The sequence below is a fragment of the Desmodus rotundus genome, chromosome 8 (assembly GCF_022682495.2).
Source record: "Desmodus rotundus isolate HL8 chromosome 8, HLdesRot8A.1, whole genome shotgun sequence".
Taxonomy (NCBI): Eukaryota; Metazoa; Chordata; class Mammalia; order Chiroptera; family Phyllostomidae; genus Desmodus; species Desmodus rotundus.
This window is the reverse complement of record NC_071394.1, coordinates 121,165,808-121,189,608: the sequence shown is the minus strand read 5'-3', so window position 1 is coordinate 121,189,608 and position 23,801 is coordinate 121,165,808. Positions and strand designations below refer to the sequence as shown.

Below are 23,801 nucleotides of genomic sequence, written 5' to 3'. Positions count from 1 at the left end.
AAAACCAAAAAATGCCGCGTTGTGGGGAGCCCACGTGTGAAGCAAAGCCACGCGGTGTGCGGGTCGTGGGAGTCAAAGTGCTTCCCAGGGCGGCTGGCCTGCGCCGGGCCTGGCCTCCCGTCAGCTCCAGGCCCGTGGGGAGGGGCTCCGGGGAGAAGACTGGCGTCCTAGTCCTGCAGGCCTGCTTTGTGAGGAGGCTTCATGAGGGCCATGCTGAGGCAGGATTAGAGGCAGAGGGCTGCTTCCTCTTGGGCTTTCTAGAAAAGCGGGATAGATCCCCAAGGACACTCAGGGAGAGCCCTGTCCCTGCTCCTCTGCCTTTCGTCCTTGAGAAAGGGCAGGTACACTGCTCCCACATGGTCCTCTGCTCTGCTCAGGGGGCCTTGGTTGACAGCGCAGCCAGCAGGGAAATCTGCGTGCTGAAAGAAGGGATCGTGCCCTAGCAGGAGCTGGAGAGCAGGGGGTTCCTTGGGGCTCCTGCAGGAGTGTAGGTGAAGTCTGGCACAGCATATCTCCCGGCGCAGTATCGTCTCCGAAGGTTGTCTTTCCCCTGATGATGCTTCTCATGCTGCTTAGCTCTGTGCGTGCGAGCTCCAAAAGCGGCAGGCGGGTGCCTTAGAGAGAGCCCAGAAGGAAAACAGAGCCCGTGGAACATTCATCATGAATGTAGACTTTTCTCATTTTCCTTCCAGTACTTTTGTCTCACTGAGAGTGAATTTCCAGTCCTGTGGTGATCTCACTTAAACTAATAAGTGAAGTTATTTTTAACCAACTGGATGCTGATGAAATAAGCTGCCTCCACTTGGGTTCCCTGGCTCTGCTTCTCTTGGCAGCTTGTTTGGGGTCCACGGCGTGGGGTCTGGAGTGCACCCAAAAGGCTTCAGTCTGGGTGTGCTTCTGTCTCCCACCCCTCCCCAGCCAGGGCTGGCTGGGCTGCTGTTCCCCACCAGCCCCCCTCGCCCACCCCTTCTTAGCACTGCATTCCACCTCCCTTGCATACTCGACCATTGCCGAGACTTCTCTTAAAACAGAAATGGAATCGTTCCCTTCCTTTATGTCATCAAGAGAAGAAGTAGAGGCTCATCCGGAGAGCGATCAGGGAATTCTGAGAGTAGCCAATCTCCAGGGCTTCCTGGAGGAGGCCCCCTGCCTCAGGATTGGTTCTGGGGAGATTCTTGGGCTGCATCTAGGCCACTGGAACCAATTGCAGAGCTCTGAACACCTGATAGAACTTACTCAGTTCAGGTCTCTTGGGGGAGTGTGGAAGACTCTGAGCTCATTGCCATTGACCTGACATTGGCAGTTTGTTTATTTGTCCAGGGTGATGCAAAGTCCAGTGCTCAGACCTGTGGGTGATTCAGATGGATTGATGGATGGATGGATGGATGGATGGATGGATGGGTAGACAGACAGATAGATAGGCAGATAAACAGGCAGACAGCTGGATATAGAGATCTCATTCCCACCCTCAAGGAGCTGACAATGTGTAAGGATAAGTAAGAAATGAATGTGTTTCCATGACACGAAGGAGGAGGGTAATTAGGGAGACTTCCCGAGTCAATGGCAGTTGAGGTAGAATCTGAAGGGAGGTTTTTGGAATTAGCTGTTAGGAAGAGGAGGAGATGACATTGCAGACAGAGGGAACAATGGTATGGGGAGCCTAGCTCTGCTCGAGCTGTGGTCCTCGTGCTTCCGGAGAGTGAGCTGGATTCAGAGCATCCCCAGTGGCTCGAGTGGATGCAGAGGGCAGCCCACACCATCCCTGTCCCAGTCAGCAGTGAGGCCCTCTTCCGCCACTCAGCACCCAGGCCCATACAGCACCAGGTCAGGCTTCCCCAGGACTGAGTTTTCTACTCCCAAACCCCCCTAGGCTACGTCAGTCCTGATGCACAGTCAGTTCCCAGGAACAAAAAGTTTCTGAGCAGCCCGGGCAATGGTGCCACCAGGCCCATGTTCTGATGGATCTTATGAACCCCTTTGGTTTGCCCCTCCTCCCTCGGTTCCTGCTCAGCCATTGTGTACTTGGCTATATTTGGTTTGAGGGACCTGGGCATTCAATTACCACCATGACTTGAAGAATGAGTCAAAAGACCATCAGTCTCCGACTTACTTGGGGAATGGAACTCATATATACTTATGTCTCTGTGAAGTTCCAGGCATGTACTGGGCACTGGGCAAGGCATAAGCTCCTTTAATTCTGGTAACAACCTAATGAGATAGGTTTCACTAGATCCATTCTATATTTTTAATATATTTTCTAATTATAAACATGAATATGTGGTCATGGTAGTAAAAGGTTAAAGAAAATTAAAATCCCTCATCATCAGTCAAGATGTAGAATGTTTCCTTCAACCCCAGATAGTTCCCTGGAGCCTTTTCCACAAAGGCTCCTCCTCTCCCCACACCAGCAGGGCCAGAGGTGGTCTCTGTTTGGATTACTGTCACCACGTATTAATTTGGCCTCGTTTGGAGGGTGCAATAGTTCTTGAGAGCAGGAGATCCCCCAAGATAGTCCCTGGACCAGTACTATTCACATCACCTGGGAACTTACTATAAATGCAAATTCTTGGGCCCTGAACTTGACCTACTAACTCAGAAACTCAAAAACACAGCAATGTGTGTGTATGTGTGCGTGTGTGTGATGAGTCCTTCAGGAGATTCCGGTGCACAGTCGGGGTTGAAAAGCAGTGATGAGGAGTTTGAGAACAAATGATAAAATTGGCTGGAATGGGGAGGACAATGCTGGTTGCCTACTGGGTGGAGTAAGTGGGAGGGAGCTGGGCAGGTGGACACAAAAGGTAACTTCTTCACTTAGCTTAGGTAATGCCAAAAGGAAGGAGGAGAGGTCAAGCATTTGTGTGGGAATTCCTACCTCCTTGGTTCGGGACATAATAATTAGGGGTTTGCAGGCTCGTCTTTAGAATGTCAAATGCCATGATGGAAGTCTTAAAATTCCTCAAAATAAAAGCATCAGCTTTTATACTAGTTCTAGACTCTGGAAACCAGTTACCAGAATCTCTGAATGGCAAGCAAATGCACCCTTTTAAATTGAAAACAAGTCATTGTTCATTAACACTATTTGTTTGCAAGACAAGATCTCTTATCCAATCTCTCCCCTTGGGAGGGAAAATAAATCGAGACTGCTCTTTCTGTTGAAACTGCTGAAACCCAGCTCTTGAGAAGTCCTCCAGCCCCAATCTCTACCCATGGAATAATTGAGAATAGCCGTGAAGACCGCCCAAATGTAAGTTTTCCTAAAGAGGAGAATAGGGACCAGGTATATAGCCAGCTGTTTTCCATAGGTCCCTTGTGAGGTTGGTGAACGTTAGTGATGGGAAGGGTAGTGAAAGGGACTAAGTCAAGTGGCGCCTGGACATGGGTGGTGTTCTTGGCACACGCTTGGTTGTGCTAAGTGGTGGAATTGTTGTCTCAGAGCTTCTGAAGTCACACCACGTAAGGCGCAGTGTGTGTCCTGTCCCGGACGTTTGTGGGAAATGCAGAAACGTATGGTGTGTTGGCCCAGACTCTCAGGAGCGTTATTGTGGTTTTCCTGAGCCAGAATCTGGCCTGGGCCATTCTGGAAATGACATCTGAGGGAGAAGGTACCCCGGCGACCAATGGGGTGTGAACTTGGCCTGAAGTTCCCCTTTACTCTCAAAACAGTTACCTGATCCTGGATTTTCCTTCCAAAGACTTGGTGTTGAGTTCCGCCGATAGAGCTGTGTGAGCGTGCAAGTATTTACTGGTCCTCTGATAGTGAGTGAGTATGAAGAGCCTACAGTTTCCTGAAACTAGACCCCAGTGCGAGGAGAAAAGGCAAGGACGTCCAGCGTGAGATGTAGGCAGCAGTGGACGGTAGAGACGGAGATGGAGTCTTTTACCCCTGAGATACCAGCTGGCACTTATTTGGTACAACCTTATTTGACCGAGACTCATGACTTTGGTCCATTCATCTCAGGATGCTCTGCTAGGGCTGAGTGAAGCCAAGAATGACCTCTCTCTGCTCGGTGGGGTGCCCCTGGGTTTGCGGCAACTCTCAGGTGGCTGCCTGGCCCTAACTGACCCACAGACGAAATAAGGACTTCATCTCTCAAGCTACAGTCCAGGCAGTTTTGGTTCAAGTGCAACATTCTGTGCTGACTTCCTGAAGTCCAGCCACACCCTTTTCCATGCAAAAACCTCTCCAGTAAAAGAACGTGCGCTGCCATGGCTGTCTTTGAGGAAGGGCACCCAAGCCACAGGCCGGAGGCCAGTCAAGGTGGTTTCACACGTAAGCTGTGTTTTCTGTTTTCATCCTTTCTTAGCATATCTTCTTTTAAGTAACATGCTTCTTAGGCCATTTGACTGCATAAGGGCTTAAGGCTTTCCTGGCCAACATAAAAAATTAGAAGAGGAAATTTGAATTTAAAATGATTTCCTTTTCAAAAAAAGGCCTCGGTGCATCACTTTGATGCGGCAATTTGCCTTCTAGAAGTTTTTCCTAAGATGAAATAAGATATGTACAAAAATGTCCACATGAGCTGTTCATTGTAGCGTTGTTTATAATAGCGGAAACTTGGAATCAATGTAAATGTCAGCGTGATGATTAAATAATGTGTGCTAGAATGTAGCCTTTCAAAAGACTGAGGAAATTTATAGTTCTAATGTGGAAAGACCTCTGAAATATTAAGGGAAACATGGGTTGGAGTTTCTGGTCTCCAATATAAGGAAGGAAATTGAATCAATAATTAATAACCCAAACAGAAAGCAGCAGGCCTGAGAACTGTGAACAGGCCCCACTGATGGTAAAGACTGACCTTCGCTGAGCAAGCTGTGGGCCTGGGATGAGGGAGTTGTGATCAGACCATCCTGGGTGACCTTTTGGTCACTGAGTTTGTGAGGCCTGCCATGTGGGTTCCCCCCGACCCCGAGCCTGTCAGGTTTACTGCATAGCCCCTTTTTTACTCACACCAGTGAAAACCTTTTCACGGGAGAACTGGGGCAGGGAGTTCAGAGGAGACCTGGGCCATGTCCTCCACCGACTGGGGCCAGCTTGAAGGCAGGCACAGGAAGAGGTTCCTGGGCCGGGGGGTGGGGGGGCTCTTCTCCATCTTCAGGTCCAAGCGTGAGGCTCCGCCACAGAGTGAGCCCAAATGCAAACTGGACTTCGGGGAATAGTAATAACATGCCGGCATAGGTTCATCGGTCATACTAGACGTGCCCCTCTGGCATGGGATGTGGTCACAGGTGAGGCTGTGCGTGGCAGGTGTAGGGGGACAGGAACTCTCTGTACTTCCGACTCACATTTGCTGTGAACCTGAAACTACTCTAAAAAATAGGGTTTGGGGTTATTTTTTTTAAAGCATGTTCTTAGTAATACGTGCGATATCCCATTTATGTTAGAAACCATACACACACAACTCTGTCTAACTACCAGTATATGTATCCGCCCACCTACGTGCGTTTGTATCTGCATCTGCGTCTGTATCTGTTGGTTATACCAACGTGGTCACAGTGTTACCGCCAGGGCGAGGGTGGAGGAGGGGAGGGGCACCCTCACGGTACTCTATAGTCTCTAACATTTTAGCTTCTGACAAGTACCTATTCACTTATGTAAATAAGGCCCCCCAAAAAGGGGGTGGGGAGCTTGCTGCTGGGCATTTGTCTCTGGGTCCTCCTTTCAAAGAAACATTAAAGGGTAGTGCTGCCTGGAATTTTTAAAATACGGAGTTGTATTTTAAAAGCACGTGTATTCATTCAAGAAATATTTTGAGTGCCTCATTTGTGCCCCATTCTGCCAGGTCCTGGGGTGCCAGAGTGGAGGAGAAACAGCCCCTGTGATTCCAGTTCAGGGGGATCCCTGTTCAGGGGGTGGGCAGCACCCATGGGGGAGGGGAGGGGAGTTGTTGCCTGAGTCGTTTCCTCCCCCCCATCCCCCGCCCCTGCAGGAGGTCTGCATAGTCTGGGGACGCTAACTGTGATTCCTTGTCCTCAGAGAAGCCGTGCGGCGACCCGCCTTCGTTCCCACACACCATCCTGCAGGGACGCACCGGCTTGGAGATGGGGGATGAGCTGCTGTACGTGTGCGCCCCAGGCCACGTCACGGGCCACCGAGAAAGTGCCTTCACCTTGCTGTGTAACAGCTGTGGGGAGTGGTACGGCCTGGTGCAGGCCTGTGGGAGAGGTAAGCCGCCCCTGGGCTGGGCCACGTCCACCTGCCCCCACACGGTGAGCAGAGCCTCGTCGGGGGGGGGGGGGGGGGGGGGGGGCTCGTCTCCAGAAAGGTCTCTTTGACAAGGGGCCCTCAGACCTTTCCCCTGGCTTCTGGACCTGGCGGCATGTCCACCTGGGTGTCCCTGCAGCATTTCAAGTGTAGTCTCCACACCTGAGCTCCTCATGGTCTGTGCTGGGGAGACAGGTGACAAAACCCCCCTATTCTGCCATAAGGACAGAGCTGACCTTGGGTGGAGGGTCTGGCTCGTTTCCCTGGAAACCGATCAACATGGGGCGCCAGCTGTGGTTCCAAGCAACAAGCTGATGGTAAAAGTGGGCCCTGATTGGTAAACTGGGCTGGGAGGACCGTCATGAACACAGGAGAGGCCCGGCTGTGGGCTTCCCTGAGAGGGTGACTCTTGTTTCCACACACCATGACCCTTGTGGGGACCCTGACAAGAGCTAGTGGCTCGCGCCAGGGCGTGGGGTTTGTAACCCAGGGCGGGTCCAACAGCCACACATGCAAGTCCTAGTCCCTTGCACTTGAGCAATCACAGGAGGTGTGGGGGGTGAAGGGTGAAGCGCAGAGAGCAACTCCAGGACAGCTGGGTGGACTGCCCCGGACGGCAAGAATTGCCGGCCACTCGGCCCGTAGCCTGTGGCATTCATGTAAGTCCGAATATTTAGTTAAGACTAAAAAGACTCGTGATGGGCATTGAGCGTCCCAAACCTGATCAGATCGGTTTGAATTATTTACATAATTTAGGATTTCTTTCTTCACATAAAACTTTCTTAACTAAATGTGTTGCCAATCTTCTCTCCCATTCTGTGGCTTTTTCTTCTTGGAGTGTCTTTTAAAGAATAGTTTTTTTATTATTATTGTCTGTTTTATTACTTCTCATATTTTCAGCATTAAATTTTTTTCCTAGTCATTGGCAGGCTGATGCTTTAGTAAAATGCAATAAAACAAATTAATATAAAACTAAATTAAATAAAGATCTTCCAAATATGAGCACAATTTTTTGTTAAATTAAATAGACATAACATTTGTCTGTCATGTTTAAAAAGCTTCTAAAATCTTCCTGGCAGTGCATCTACTTGCCTCGTTGCATACCAGTAACAAAACCAGACAGACTGGGATAAGCGCTAGAAGCCTTCTTGTAGCAATGTTCTAGCACTTTCTTCATCTTCCCTCTGCTGCTGCCGCTTTGTGGCAGGCGGGAGCTCCTTGCCAGTTCAGATCACTCACCTGTCTGAGCAAATCAGGCGTGAGGCCTGAGCGCCTGCTCTGTTGAATGTGTCGGCCCGGAGCAGACCGGTGCTAGCCCAGAGAGGGTTAGTGAGCTGGCTCTCTTTCAGCTCAGGCACTGAAGCTGCCCCGTCCCCTGAGCCACACCCACCAGCCAAATGGGTTGTTTACTGGCCCCAGTAGAGTGAGAACTAAATGCAGGTTTTGTGTGTCTGAAATGGTGTTTATTTCCTCACTGCAAAGCAGAGTTGTTAGAGCCTTCAGCTGCTGGGCAGGAATTTGGGTTTCTACACTTGGCTGAGCATACAGACTGTTACAGTCTTGATTCCTCTGCAGATTTAATATTTCACATCTCGGTGTCATTATAAGAAGTGTGTGTGTGCGTTACGAGAATATCGTCACCGGGTCGTTTGCTCCATTTTGCAGTAACTTTTCCAGTGAACGTCAACTTTTTCAATGAGGAAACTGCTTGAAATTGGAGAAGAGTCATTTTGGGAGAGTGGGTCAAACAAGGCTTTCGGAGTTGGACTCACCTGGGTTTGGATGACAACGCTCATTCCTTTGCTCACTCGCTCCACCTCCCTTCCCTTGGCAGAGTCCTAGGTGCTGTGGATACAAAGTTGAGCACAACTGCCCCTAGTAAACCCAGGACGCCTCAAAGGAGACAGCAAAGCAGCAGGGGATGAGGTAGAAGGGAAAGCTGGGAAATGAGGTGTCGCAGAAGGTGAAATTTTAAAGGAAGCGTGTGTTTGCCGATGGAAGAAATGCTCAAAAGAGGCATGGCCCAAGAGACTCGAGGATGTGATGGGGACCCCGTGGGCAAGCAGCGGGTAACTCTCTAGCGTGTGCCTCCCATACATCCTGTTCTTGTGGCCTCTGCCGTCTCAGTCCACCAGGGAGCACCTGTCCCCTCTGTGCTGGGCCCAGCCACCAACCCTGCCCACACCTCTTGTGGCTGCCAGGGGCTTCCCTCACTCCCAACCCAGGACATTTCTTTCTATTTCCTTACATTTCCTCACATGTTGTTATATTTCCTTGTGAGCTGCTAGAGCCCAGGCAGAGCCCTCTGGCAGAACCTGCCCATGTACACTGTTGAGGTGGCCATAGGGTCCCTTCCCCCTATTCCCTTCATGACCTCTTCCAGCCCCAGAAAGCCTCAAGGCTCAGGGATCTTGGAGGTCAAGACTTAAAACAACTTGGTGCTCACACGACCCTGATCTCAGAGATTCTAGGGACTCGGGGCTCAGGGCTTCTGTGAAGACCGTTTCAGTCAGATTTGTCACTGTTGGGGCATTTGCACACTGGCTGGCTGACTTGGGTCAGATTCTCTGTTCAGGGGGCCATGGTTTGTTGAGGGAGAAGGCAGGCAGGAAGCAGGATAGAGACGGAGAGAAAAGTGAAGGATGTGGCCTCAGCTGGATCCTGGCTTTGCCTGGTCCCACAGGGAGCTGTGGAGCATGGATCCCACCGCAGGGTTTGCCCTGCTCGGAAGCAAGGGGCCCAGCCTGGAGTTCCTCCATGTCAGTCTGTCCTTGGCTGCAGGCTGCCGGGCAGGGAGGGCGAAAGGCCTGGAACCTCCCAAGCGAGGCTCCCATTGCAACAAGGGCCGTTTCCTAGAAAAGCTGTGCACCATTAGTTGGTAATGCAGCAGCTGGGGGGATGGGCACACCGGCCAGCCAAGGGGACCTGGGCAGGACCCCAATGGCATCCCACTGCAATGGGGAACTGAGTTGCTCCCTCAGTTCAGTGGAGCGTGGGTTTGAAAAACATCCATTAGTGAGGTTGCTGAGATTGAAAATTTGTGACAGGCAGCAGTGATCCCCTAGGGGCGTGCACCCCCGGGTGGGTGAATGAGAGGGCCATAGGGGAAGGCGCCTCAGCCCCATGCAGCCCCAGCTGTGTTCACCACCAGGTGAAGGTCCAGCCACAGGTGGTGGCCGTGAGGTCTCTCTCTTACACGTGGGGACTTTTGCAGCCTCGACCGTTAACCTCTACGGGTGAGGACTTATTTAACTGCATTTTCTCCCCTCTGTGGGTAGTATTTCTCTAGCTTGGGTTCCTACGTCTGAGCCTGATTGTGGCCATTTAGTTTTCCATTCTCCCGTCCAAATCCACACATCTTCTTGGTTTCCATTCCCCACTGGGCAGCACAGAATGCCTGTCATACCTCTCCCATGTTGTCAATATCTAACTATAATTGGTTGTTGCCCTCATTACGGAAAAATTGTTTCTTTGCTCCTTAAGCGTGTGTGCAGCAGACTTCCGTGCTGTGTTTGGATTTCTCTGGGCTTCTTATTCGGCCAAGTCTTACATTACATCCATCTTCAAGGCCATATTTTTTCTCTGGCTGCTTGCACCCTACGGCCAGTCTCTGACCTCGCAGCCTTCCACGGGGCCACCCCAGCCACATAACCTCAGCGTCGGTGCCTGCACGAGTCCCCCCAGTGGCCTTCCTAAGGAGCCCTCGTGGTTCCCTTGGCACCTGACTGGCCCCCACTCCACCTGGCCTCACGACGGCTTCCACACCGCTGCGCTCTTCTGACTTTGCCCTCAGTGGCCCTGTGGCCTCTGTGTCGTGTTGCCGGGGAGGCTTTTCATCCCATCTTTCTGGTTGGGGTGGGAGAGAGCAGTAGCCAAAGACGGACAACCCAGGAAGTGAGAGACTCATAGACTTCTTCCTCTATGCTTCGCCCTGTTCCTTCTCTAAAACTTTCCCTGACAAAGGCTCCGAAAGGCCCGTGAGAGCTTCTGCCCCGAGCACCATGGCTTCTGATTATACCTTCTGGTCTGTAGAACCAGGAAAGCGAGTGACAGCAGCCCTCACCTCACCCGGCCAGCCCCACTGCCACAAGGAAAAGTCAGTCTTTGCCCCTCCCCTGGTCTGTCACAGCTGTGGGAACGGGACACATTCTCCACGTAGGCACCGAGAACGGAGCTGTCATTAACCAGGCCACATACTATCTCTATACTGTCTCTATCCCGGGAACTATTTCTGTTGTCGTTGTTCTGTTGTTTTTTTTAACGACCCTATTGAGGTGTAATTGACCTACAATAAACTGTACCCATTTAACGTATAAAAGTCTGAGCTGCTGCAGGTGTGTAACCCATGAAACCACCACCACAACCAGAACAGAACATTTCCATCCTCCCCAGTCCTCCCCGTGTCCCTTTCTATGTGAGGAGCCTTCCACGCTTTATTTCCCATTTCATCTTCACAAGGAGAAGTGGCTCGTTCCAATTTACAGATGGGAAAACTGAGGCACAGGAAGGTCCTGTGACCTGCCTGCATCTCACAGCCTGAAAGAAGCAGAGCCAAGATGGAAAACCAGGCAGGTCTCATTCCAACACCTGCATCTATAAAACCAGGCAGGTGTCATTCCAACACCTGCATCACGCCTCTGTGCTTCCTCCGGAGGCGTCTCAACCTCAAGAGGAACACAGCAGGGCAGGCTGTTTGCTCCCTTTGCAAACCGGTTGTTTGCTCTTTCCTCTCACTTCTAAAGCCTTTCTTTTGTTTCCTTAAATTAACTTCAGTTTCTGTTTTTCTTCATCTTCTGGACTAAACTTCCTTCACAGAATAAAACATGAGACTGAAACCGAACTCCGACGTTCCTCGTCAATATTGCCATATTTGTTCAGAGGTTCCTTGAGCCAGGGGTTATTTCTGGCTTGTCTGGGTGCCTTTTTCAAAATTACTATTTTTAAAGGCCATGTAGCCAAGACCAGAGGAAAAAAAGAAAGTAGGTGTGGGCTTCCAGAAATGCAACAACATGAAGAAAGATGAACGGCGCTGGGAGAACCCCAGGCTGCTGGGCTCACCCCTGACCCTGCCGCACCCTGATATCGCAGGCCGCGCACGAGCGAGCCTTCTCCTCTTGCGCCTGAGTTCTGTCTCTCTGTGGTCTTCTGTTTGCCTAAAGTAACAGTTAAATATAAACACACAGGGAATGGCCTGGTTTTTGCCAAGAGAACCCATGAAGTTTACATTTCCTGGACCTGTTAGTCTAATTCACAAGGCCCCACGTTGTGTTCTCACCGGTTTCGGGGAGAGCGTGGGGCTGGGAGGATCACTGGACGAAGAAGGAGAGTGTGCGCCACAGGCTCAGGAAGGCAGAGGGGAGGGGAGAGAAACAGCATCCTGAAGAGCTGGGCTCCTTGGTCTGGTGGGCAGAATTTGATTTTTGGTTAAAGTTCAGTGAGTGACAAACGTGACTGTCACTCAGGAGGAGAAAAACAGGCTTGGGACACTTTTTCCTGAGTAGACTATTTATAAACGCTTGGTGTCCTTGTCTTCATCTGAGGTTTTGACACAGTGGGAACCTGTTTCTGAGCCAGAACCTTGGCTTGTGGAGACCGGGAGAGCTTAGCTCAGGGCCCTGGGCTGCCGTCCACAGCTGCTCTGGGCTCAGGGAGCTCTGGAAGCAGAACCTCCAGAGGACACACACACACACACACACACACACACTGAGCTCAGACTGACCATAAGGGTCCATCCAGGTCAAGGCAGGCCTACTCATAGCCAGTGGGCTGACCTTTCCCAAACCCTGAGCTCTAATTTTATATACTAGGCCGATGTTTCCTGCACGGGGGAGGAAAACATGTCCTGCTCATATTCTAGGTACCTTTTGACTTCATGACATATTTAAGCTCATGGGGTAGGTTACCTGGGAGAAGGAATTTAGCAGACATGGGTTGTGCTCAGTGCCAGAACTAAGAAGTCCTTTACAATTCTTTGCTATTGTCACGAAACAAATAATGCCCTGGCTGATAGACTTCCAGACTGAATCAAGCTTTATCAAAACAGCGGGCTTCCACGACTCACTTATTCACCTCTTCACTCACTCATTTATTCGTTCAACGAACATTTATGGAGTGTCTGCTCTGTGCCAACCACCTCTCCCCTTGTGTGCTGGGAATACAAGGCAGAGGGGACATGTTCTTGTTCTCAGAGCTCCCGGGCCGGGAGTCGCTGGGCGGGTTTGCAGTGGGAACAGGGTGGCATGCCTAGTGCAGGGTCACCGCCGGCACAGACAGACCCTGTTCCCATAGTTCCAGTGGGTAACACATGACTCCCAATGAGACCATTTAAGGTTTGTCTCAAGCATCTAGGTCTAGTTTCGTTTTACCCTGTCCATGTAAGGGCAAGAAGTGTCTCTAAAATATTCTTAGCCAATCCCTGTATCATAAATACCTCTCGCTTTACCAATGACAGCACATTTCTGGCAGTTATCATAGTAGTTAATAGGCCACCACGGTCACCAGGACAAAGCCATTTAGATATTCAGGGTGCTGATTAGCAAAGCGATGGTTTTGATCAAGATGCAGATAATAGAAGTACCGGTGGCAGCCATGTCTAGAGGGTGAGTTTCCTGATGAGAATGCTAACTGTCCACACCTCAGCTGTGAATTCGTGTCTGGAAGGCCAGTAGCAACTGGTTCACTGCTTAATGGGTCTAACACACACAGTATCACACCGTGTATTCTTGAAATATGTTTTTAGATTTTTATTTATTTTTCAAGAGAGGGGGAGGGAGAAAGAGACGGAGAGAAACATCAATGTGTAGTTGCCTCTCACACGCCCCCCCCCCCACCGGGGACCTGGCCCACAACCGAGGCATGTGCCCTGACCGAGAATCGAACCGGTGATGCTTTGGTTCACAGGCTGGTGCTCAATCCACTGAGCCACATCAGCCAGGGCTATTCTTAAAATATTTCAAAGTACAAACATCCTTAAAAAATGAATGATGCCTACTATTTTTATAATTGAATGATCTCTTAACAAAGTATCATATTGTTGAATTACATTTTCTTTCCCTCAGTGATTATAGGCATTGTTCTCCTGTCTCCTATGGAAAGCTGAGGGGAAATGACAGGCAAGCCTGATTTAAGTTTTGTTCTTGCTGTTGATTTGCCTTTTCTGCCTGGTTATCAGTTGAATCATTCTTTTTAAACTTGGCATTCAGTAGCCAATTTCTGTGTCAGTTTTTTTCTGGAATATAGTGTGTGTTTTTGATCATTTGTTTAAATATTTATTTAAGAGTAACATAAAAATACAGAACGTTTCAAAACGCAAAGGTTAAAGAGCACAATGCATTACCATATCATAAACACATCCATGCAATCCTCACCAAATCAAGTAGAACACCACCAGCAATCCAAGGACACGCGATGTTCCCTCCCAGTCACTACCTCCCTGGAATAACCACTCTACTTCATGCTATAACCATGAATTACATTTCCCCAGCTTGAACTTCGTTTCAAAGGAAGCACAGAGTGTGGACTTTTGAGTATGGCTTCCTTTGCCCGACGTTATGTCTAGGGGACCCATCCTTGTTCTATGAAGCTGTAGTTCATTCTTTTCTTTGCTGTGGAGTATTCCATTCTACTCTTGATGAACATTTTTGTTGTTCCCAGTGGGGGGCTATTCTAAGAACATTCTTGTACAGGTCTTTGGTGCCCATGTTGCCTCCACTCTTCTTAAGTATATACCAAGGAGTTAAATTGTCCTGTCATGGGGTGTGTGTGTGTTCAACTTTAGTAGATGTACATGTGTCGGAAGTTCCAGGAGCTCCGTACCCTCACCAACTAGTGATATTGTCAGTCTTCTTAATTTTTGGCATCCTGATGTATAAATTGCCATATGGCTTCATTTGATTTTCCCCTACTGGTAACGATGTTGAGCACCTTCTGTTTATTGGCTAATTGAGCATCTCATTTGTATAGTGGCTATTAATTCTCTTGCCCATTTTTCTACTAGATTCTTCATTTATTTCATATTGCTTTGTAGGAGTTCATTGTGTTATTCTCTATACACATCACTGTTGAGTCTCTATATAGTAGTGGAATTGCTATGCCACAGAGCACGCATATGTTCAATTTCGTTTTCCATAACTATGACACCAATTCCCACTCCCACCAGCGACGCACACATCTTGTGAACACTAGCTATTGTCAGTCTGCTTAATTTCAGCCATTCTGGGACTGTGTGATGGTATTTCATTATGGCTGTAATGAACATTTCTCTATTACTATTGAGGCTGAGCATCTTTACATGTTTAATGACTATATTTCTTTTTTGTGATGTGCCAATTCCAGTATCTTGCCAACTTTGCCATGGTTTGTCTGCCTATTTATTACACATTTGTTGAAGTTCTTTATAAATTCTGGATACAAGCCCTTTGGAGGTTATATGTATTGCAAATATCTGCAACTCTGTGGCTTGTATTTTGACTCTCTTCCTGGAGGCTTTTGATGAACAGAAGTTCCTAATGTTAGTGTAATCCTGTGATCAATTCTTGTGCCAATTCCACAGTCTTAAATAGTACTGCAGTTTTATAGAAAACCGTGAAATCTTGTAGTGGACATCCTACAGCTTTTTCCTTCTTTTTCAAGAATGCCTTGTCTATTCTCGGCCCTTTGTATTTCCATAAATTTTAGCATCAGCTTGTCAGTGTCTGATTTTTTTAAGATTATATTTATTCATTTATTTATTTTTAGAGAGGGGAAGGGAGAAAGAGATGGAGAGAAACATCAATGTGTGGTTGCCTCGCATGTGCCCCCTACTGGGGACCTGGCCTGCAACCCAGGCATGTGCCCTGACTGGGAATCAAACTGGCGACCCTTTGGCTCACAGGCCAACACTCAATCCACTGAGCCACAACAGCCAGGGCTCGGATTTTTTTTAAGGATTGTATTAAGTCTAGACAGATCAATTTGACAGAATTGACAACAGTTTTGAGCCTTCCATTACACTAACATGGTCTATCCCCTCAATTATTTAGGCTCTCTCTAATTTTGCTCAGCAATATTTTGTACCATTCCACATAGAAATCTGGCACATCTTTTGCTAGATTTATTCCTATGTGTTTGTTTGTTTTTTCAGTGCTTTGGCAAATGGCATCTTTTTAAACCTTTGTTTTGTGTTTATTGCTGGTATATAGACATACAACTGATATTTTATATGGACTGTAGGCCCAGTGTTCTCGAACACATATTGATTATAACAGCTTTTGTAGTAGATGCCTTGGGTTTGTCTGCCATACGCAGTCGTATCATCTGTAAGTGACAGATTTATTTAATCTGTTTCAACCCTTACGCTTTTTATTTGCCTTTCTCGTGTTCAACACGGGCTCTGTGACCTTGAACCTAACGAGGCTGTTTTCCCCCTTTCCCTCCAGATGAGGCAGAGGCGCATATCGACTATGAAGATAATTTCCCTGATGACAGATCTGTGTCATTCAAAGAGCTCATGGAGGATTCCCGGACAGAGGCAGAGGAGGACAGGGGTCAGGGAGAGGCCTCTGAGCAGGTTCCAAAACAGGACCATCTGGTCTCCGTTTCTGTGGGGAGAGAAAACATAGCCCAGGATACAACCTTTGTGCCAACCACAGGCTTGCCCGGCACTGGGAGCAGCGCCCCCACGGACCTGCCAGGACCTGTACTGAAAGGGAAGTACTTGTTCTGGCTTCCTGCTGAGACCTTTCACAAGCTTGAGCTGGAAAAGGAGGTGGAGGATGACACCAAGAAGCAGTTCCCTGCTGGGGACAACCACAGTGGCATGACGCTGGCCCCAGGTGAACCTGAAACCAAGGTGACTTCTAGCGGCACTGATGGTTCCTCGGGGCCATCCCTGGGCAGGAATGACAGCAAGGCAGGGGACCCAATGGTGAGCAGTAGCGATGAGTCCTGGTTGGATGGCTACCCTGTGACTGATGGGGCTTGGAGGAAGATAGAGGCAGATGAGGAGGAAGTGGAGGAAGATGGCAACAAGGGGGACGGATCAGTAGGGCAGGAAGAATGTGTTGTATTTACTCCCCATCAGCCCTTTCTTGTGGAAGTTAAGAAGCACAGGAGTACCACCCTCACACCAAGTGAGGACATGACCCATAGTTCGGTTCCTCCGTCTCAAACACTAGATGTAGAGGCTTTTGCTCTCACACCCAAGAGTGTGTCTGAAACCGAGGGACCCACCAAGGGGGATGATGGCTTAACCAGGTACCACCAGTCAACTGTTCCTTGGAGATTTGCCACAGAGAAGTCTCCCGTGGCCACCCAACCCTATGAACTCACCAGCTCTACCCTGGAGACAGAAACAACTGCTGTCCCAAAGACCCCTCACCACATTCCCTCAACTGCCACGGTGGCCACCCAGACGCCCGTGGAGACCGCTGCTCCCGAGGCCCAGGACAACTTCCCATACCTGCTGTCTGAAGACTTCTTGGGACAGGAAGGCCCTGGCCCAGGTGCAAGTGAGGAGCTTCTTCCCACCTCGGAGCCGTGTGTGGGGGACGAGTGTCCTAGCCTCAGCAGAGGCCCCATCATTGCCACCATTGTCACCGTCCTGTGCCTGCTGCTGCTCTTGGCAGGCGTGGGGGCCGCGTGGGGCTACCGCAGGTGCCAGCACAAGAGCTCCGTGTACAAGCTGAACGTGGGCCAGCGGCAGGCTCGGCACTACCACCAGCAGATTGAGATGGAGAAGGTCTAGCCTCCTTCGGAGTGGGCTCTCCCAAAGCCACGTGGTAGGAAAACATACTGTGGCCCGTCACACTGATAAACACTGAGAATTCACTAGAGCAGGAAACAGGTGGCATCGGGCTTGTCTTTTTTCCTCAGGTCTTTGTCTCATAGGCCGAGAAGGATCTCTGGAGGCACCTGGCAGGGAGGTCTGGATGGTGTCTTCACACACGCCAACGTCTCCTCAACCACCCGCCCTGGAAAGAATTGCACTAATCCAAGGCCTGGGCTTGGGCCCGAATTCCACCACAAGGTCAAAACCCACCTCTTGCTACATCGTACTATTGTCTTCTTTTCTTTTGTTAAGAAATAAAATGACTGACTCCGTGACCTGACGTTTTTGAAACAGGTGTGATAACCGGAGCATTCGAGAGCAGTGTTATTTAGGATAAGTGACATATATTTAAAGGTTGGGAGTGGGATATAGAAGAATAACAGGTTATTTCCTTTTAATGTGACATTGCCGAGGGCAGATGAGCTAAGTACCAGGACATAGTCTAGAAGCTCCGAGACTTCTTTTTAATTAATTGTTGAAACTGGAGAGAATTTAAGACTGACATTTTGTTGGCGGGAGCGGGGGGCGGGCAGTGAGGAGTAGCCGGACACACATCCACTTCTGTTCCCTCCTTTCTGTGGGACCGCCCATCGTTTTTTGAAAAACAAGGTTAGCTTTGTGCCGGTAAACACCATTTCCTCTCGGAAGAAGTGGCCTAGTTGTCCTTGACCAGCCGCTGCCTAGGAATGTCTCAGAATTTTTGCCAGGACTAACAGAACTCAGTCCTTGGTTTCCTCTCTCAGGATTAACCATTTCTCTGAACTTCAGTAATAGGGAATGACATGGGGCGGGGGCATTTAAGAGGGCTAAGGACTAGGCTATCAGGTGTGGGTACCTACGTGATGGAGAGGCACAGGAGCTGAGACTAAGAATGGTCCGTGCTGCTCTGTTCTTCACTCTCTTGTGGCCATGGTGAGTTCTACGGAAACAGCATGAATCCAGGATGGCCTTGTCTGGCTGTTGAGCAACCCATTTCATAGTATCCGGGTCGTCTCCTGGAGGCTCAGCGAGTACTGTGCATGACAGTGGTTCTCGAAGCCTGGTCCTCGGACCAGAGGCATCATCACCACCCAGAAACCTGCTGGGGCTGCAGATTCCCTGGTGCCACCCCAGACACGTGAAGCAGGAACCCTGGGAGGGGGGCTTGGTTCTGTGTTTTAACCAGCCCTCCAGGTGCCTTAAATGCACGCTCGAGTTTGAGAACCATTGGTTTCCAATGAGTTCTGAGCTTTGAGGCCCGCTGAAGCTCCAGAGGCCCAGAAGATGAGTAACCCCTGGGGTCCGTCTTGTACAGAAGTCAATGTACAACTGAGGGAGCTGGTGAAATACCATCTCCAATGGTCTCCTATGTAGTGGCATAGAAGCAAAACATTTTTCTACTATTAATCACCTCCTTAGAATCGTTTTCATTGGTACAAAGTGATGAAGGCATCCACTTATTTTGAGACTAAGAGTCTAAGTTTTGTTGTGTCTTCTAAGAGAGACCCTGAACTTCTTTATAAGTGAAGAGTTGTTAGTAGCGTTTTATCTATGGGAAAAAAAAATTCCTGAAACATGTTTTCTACTCTGCCACCTCTTTGGGGTGTAAGCTTTGGATAAATAATAGTTTCACTAGCTCTAAAGACACTACAGAAAACTGAAGGACCTTAGTCTCCGTGACTGGGTAAAACAAAGACCTGAAGGCACCAAAGGGAGCACCTGTGTGCCAGACGAAATCCAGAACAAGAAGAATGAAATGCTTTCTGCAAGTAGCCAAAGCAAAACACAACAGAATAAAAGCCAGAGACTGTGTATATCTATAAATTAGATTCTTTTCTAATCTATAAGATACCTTTCCTATTTTTAACTGTATAAAGTAACCTCCGTCTCAAAATTAGGATTGTGTTATCCAACTATTATGTAATAACCCAAGAACATTCACATCATATCAACCCCAAAATAGGTCATATTAATACAAATGTATTAATAAATGTATTACAAATATATTAATACATGCAAATGTATTGTTTTGTAGACATAAACTGCAAAATAAGCCCAACACATAAGTTTTGAAGTTTTCATTGATTTGGTGTCATCTAAATTAATGTCATACGATCTAAAAATGCATGTAGAGAGGGAATAATCAAAATACTGTCATTATGCATGTTTTGAGACTAGTAAATGTTTAATGTACATGAAAATGGCAGGGTCCATTAACACAAAGCTTCTGAGATATTTAAAATAAATGATTATTTCCCCAAACAGTTGCTTAGTGTATTTTATACCTAGGCTACATTACAGTGACTTTTTCTTGTTAAAAAAAAATTGTCTAATAATCTTGAAAATAATGTCTTAAAACTTTCTGTGTCTAAGGCTGCCCACCCTCTAAGCCTAACTCTCCAGGCAGCAGATTTTCGGGGGAGCCTACGGAGCCCCAGCCCCCTCCTCCCTCCCTCCTCCTCACCCAACCAGGGATTACTCATCACTTGCATAAGGCTTTGCTTCAAGGGATCCAGACCCAAGACATCTGTCAACGCACAAACTCTTCCCCCCGCCATCACCACCCCTCAACCCAAACTTTTCCACTGACATCAACAAAATCTGTGTCAGCCACCCCCTCTAGAAGTCCATGTTCGAACTCTCTCTACCGTGGGTCTCTGTGTTCACACCGGCCGGTTCCTCACTCTTTCCACCTGCCTCCTTCCACTCTCTTCGTTTTCTCCTTGCTTGCCCTTTAGTGACATGCGTGGAACATGGTGGCTGTCGGCAGTCAGGCCCGAAGATGAGTTTGGGCCTTGTTTGAAACAGTGAATATTCTTTCCCTTCGGAGACCTTGGCAGTGAGGGAACAACTCATCAGATCCAAAGCCAGCCTGGATTTGAAGTGATTTTCCTAATGGAATCCCAGGTCTCTAAAGAAAAAATTAAAAACCTTCCTTGGGAGAACGAGCCTCTCTCTCCTAAAAGGCCCTCGGCCTGGTCCAGATGAGCAAGGACCACTTGCTGCTGGAGATCTGAACATCCTTGGGGTGACGCTTCTGCTTTGCTAGGTCAATGTCAGAAATCTCACGGACCTGAGAAAACAGAGCTCATTAGAACCTGGATGCCAGAGTAACTGGGTGTGGTTCAGACAGCCTCATCCCGTGGATAGCGAAAGAAAAGAGTAAGCAAAATAGAAGCTAATATGATTCATGTTTTCAGTGATTTCCTAGGTTCTAATTTCCTACAAGAGTGAGACTGTATAAGCTGCCTTACCCCAGGAGGAGGGGTGGCAAAGACATCAGCCCCCTTTATATCAGCAACCTTTACAGCTTGGCCTACTGACGGCCCCCGCTGCGGTGAGCAGTAAAGCGCTGGGATTGATCTGTTGGCCAACCTACCTAATTTGTTCCTGCTCTTTCCTTGTAAAATGAGGCACCAGCATCTTACCCTATCAGCTCCGAGAGCATAGTGAGCCAACCCATTTATTCGCCAAAGCCTAGCTCTTGGAGGTGCTAGGGGATAGCGGCTCACACGCCTGCCCTAGAGAGAGAGAAGCACTCTACTATGGCACAAACAACAGCCGCTCCCGACACTTATTTCTGGGGTAGGAGAGGGTCAGTCCAGGCGAAGCTGGACTGTGCTGGTGTCTTCCTTCTCGGGGAGATGCCACGGGCACGGGGCAGGGAACAGCCTTGCCCGGCTGCAGGCACAGGAAGTCCAATGCACAAAACCTTTGGCTGAGGCTTAGTTAAGGTTCCTCTCCTTTCCCCCCCGCCCCTTGTATATAGTTTAAACTCTCCACACTAGGTCATTCAAGCCTGGAGTCACCAGAAAAAAGAAGTTGCTGTTTGGGGGATGGCAGATGATCAAGAGTTCAGACAGCTGCGATGAAGGATTAGTTGTGGGTTTTTCTCAGTGCCTCGCTACAAACTGTGTTGCAGTTCCATGTGCAAACACTATTAAAGGAGAATGTTTTCTCTGGCTCCAATCCACCTTCTCCCCACAGTTTCACTATTGAATTTTTTTTTTCTTTTTGAAAAACTGAAGGCGCTCAGGTTTACAGCTCACATTTAAAACTTAAAAACGTTATTTCCATAAATGTTGGCAGAAACCGGCCACTGTTTATCCCACGGGCAGTCATAATAAACCCTTTCCCACTGACAATCTAACAAATCATTTTCTGTTTGCCACTGAGTTTGGTTCAATACAATTTTTGTGCTTTTAACATTCCCTTAGTAAGAACTCCTACAAGCAACCTTTCCTAAGGCGGCCTTTGTGGTCAGTGTACCCAGTGGTACTCCGCGATCCCAGAGGGGGGACAACAGGTTCGGGGTGATAAATAGAAAGTCTTGAGACTCAGAAAGATATTAGTATGTTGAATGTGCTGGTATGTGAGATATTCCAGACAATTAGCCCCTTTTAAACCTATGTGTACACACGAACCCTCCGCCATTCACTGTTACAGTCTGATCCTCAACAGGGGCCACAGGGAGCAGCTGTTAGACCCTACCTAGTGGGTGCCCCTGCCTGGGTTACCAGGGCAGCAGTGGGGCTGGACAGATCCCCCCGCCCCACGATGGGCGGCCTCCCTGGGTGGACCAGCCAGAGGAAACCGAACACTGCATGCGTTTGGTGGGTCAGAGGGCAAGTGAGGCATCGTAGGCGGGTCTGGAAACTCCCACAAAGCTCACAGGTAGGTTTGTTTTTTCAAAAGACAGACCAGACTGATGCTGAACCCATGAGGTCTCAATACAAGAATCTGCTAGGCTCTTCCAAGACACCCATTCAGGGAGGCGCTGGCTTGAGGTCAGTGACTGCAGCCTGCACACTGGGGTTTCGTGGTAGGTTTGGAGGAATTGGCTCATTCATACACCCACACACACACAGATTGGTTTGGTCTCCTTTGAAAAAAGAGCTTAGTAAAAAGCTTAGTAACTCAGTTCCACACGCTTCAAACAGAGCAAAGTGCTGACAATGTTGACCATACTGTCCCCAGGGTTTCTTTCTCAGGGGCCATTACTAGGATGGGGGTGGAGGTGCTTCTCGATCCCCAATGGAAAGAGGCCAAGTTCAGAGAGTGAATGAGGACCCCACCACTACCACCACCACTCAACCCTGTGCGGAAATACATCCTCCACAAGAAGCTCAGCCCAGGCTCAGGACCACAGCAAGAGGACCAAATGGAAGCTCTGCAGGGCACAGAGGTGGAGTCGGACCACGCAGCCCAGCCCTGCCCCTGGAGTGGTCTCCTTGCACTTTCTCACATGGCGGGGGAAGGTCCACGGCAGCCTGGAGCTTCGGGAGAGTTAAACAGCTGCAGGATGCACCACCTCCATCGCTCAGGAACGCTGGGGAAGGGCACTCACTGGGTCCCCCTCTACTTTGTAGTCCTGCCTGATGATCCTCTTCCCCACTGACTTTAAAAGAAGCTTCTTTGGTGGAGTAGAGAGTAGACAAGGGAAGAAAGGAGAACCCAGCACCCCACGGTCGGAAGCTATAGAGGATCTGACTCATCGCTGGCCGGGGGCACCTTGACTTTGGACATCAATAATGGCAATAACACTGACTCCTTTGGCCGTACAGCCCCCTGGGCAAATTCAGCCAAAGCCACAGTAGTTGGGTGGCCTAGAAGATCTTGGCAGGAGGACTTGGTGCAGGTGAAAGAGGAAGCGCTCTCAGGAGAAAGGGGGTGAGGGCACAGGACAGGACCGAAGGAGAGATAGGGCACATCCGGGTTCCCAGAGGTTGGAATAGTGAGATGAGGGAGAAGGAAGCCTGGAAAAGCAAAAGTATGTTTTCCACCGGCAGTTCATCATCCTTACACTAAAGACCCCAAACTCGATGTCCTTTCATTCCATTCCAGGCCATGGTGGAAAAGTCCTGTCTGCTCCTGCCTTCATCCCCAGAGAATGCCAACTAGACTAAGTGGCTTATTGGAGGAGAGAATAAGGTTGAATAAAGGAAGCTCAGATCCCAGAACACCTCACTCTCCTGTTTTCTCCCGTCTGAAAGGCAGCTCCTTCTTAGTCTCTTTGGTGGGTTTCTCATGGCCCAGCGGACCCCGGGGCCCCATCCCTGGCCCTTTTCTCTTGCTTCTCAATATATACATACAGTCAAGATGATCCCATCCAGCCTCCTGGCTTCAAGTACCATTTACACGCAGATGGCTCAGTTGTGGGCTCTGTGGAGCTCCTCCCAGGTCCCCTTCATGGGGCCAGTACCCCCATCCTGCCCCCCTTCTCCCCTTCTCTCTGGGCCTGCCTGTTGGCTGCCAATGGTCCATAGTCCCTTTTCCAGAGAACTGGGCTGACCAAGCCAGTTGTCTTCAAAGACACCCTCTGCCCCCTAAGTTACAGGCAATAGCTAACCAATGGAGGCTTTCACAGCAATTAACCACATGCGTCCAGATCCCTCATGTCTCGGGCTCTGCTGCGGACCGGACCTGAGAAAACTCGAATTTTATTTGCAGCCTGAACCTCTCGCCCCAAACTCAGCCTGCTTTGCACTAAATTCCTTACTTATCCACCCCCTATCTTCCCCATCTCTGGAAATGGCAATTCCATCCCATCTGTTAATCAGGCCAAAAACCTTGAGGTCACCATCTGATCTGTCCACAAATCCTACTGGCCCTGCTGTCAAAATAAATGCACAATCTGAGCACTTAGCGTCATTCCCATGACTACCTCCCAGGTGCAAGCCTGCATTCCCTTTGCTGGAATTTTGCAGGAGCCTCCTAACTCGTATCCCCGCTTCCACCCTTGCTCACTTTCAGGTTTTTCACAATATGACGGCCAGAATAATCCTAGTAAAATGGAAGTCAAGGCACTCCTCT

At 49.1% G+C, this 23,801-nt stretch overlaps 1 protein-coding gene across 1 annotated transcript in view; it reads left to right on the top strand.

Moving 5' to 3' along the window:
* SUSD5 (sushi domain containing 5) overlaps positions 1-19,232 on the top strand; it is a 31,824-nt gene extending 12,592 nt beyond the window's left edge. The window contains exons 4-5 of the mRNA XM_024565657.3: positions 5,975-6,163; positions 15,619-19,232. Of these exons, the coding sequence (XP_024421425.2) occupies positions 5,975-6,163; positions 15,619-16,925 (1,496 nt within the window). The 3' untranslated portion in view covers positions 16,926-19,232. The remainder of the gene's footprint in view (positions 1-5,974; positions 6,164-15,618) is intronic.
* Positions 19,233-23,801: the final 4,569 nt, after the last annotated feature.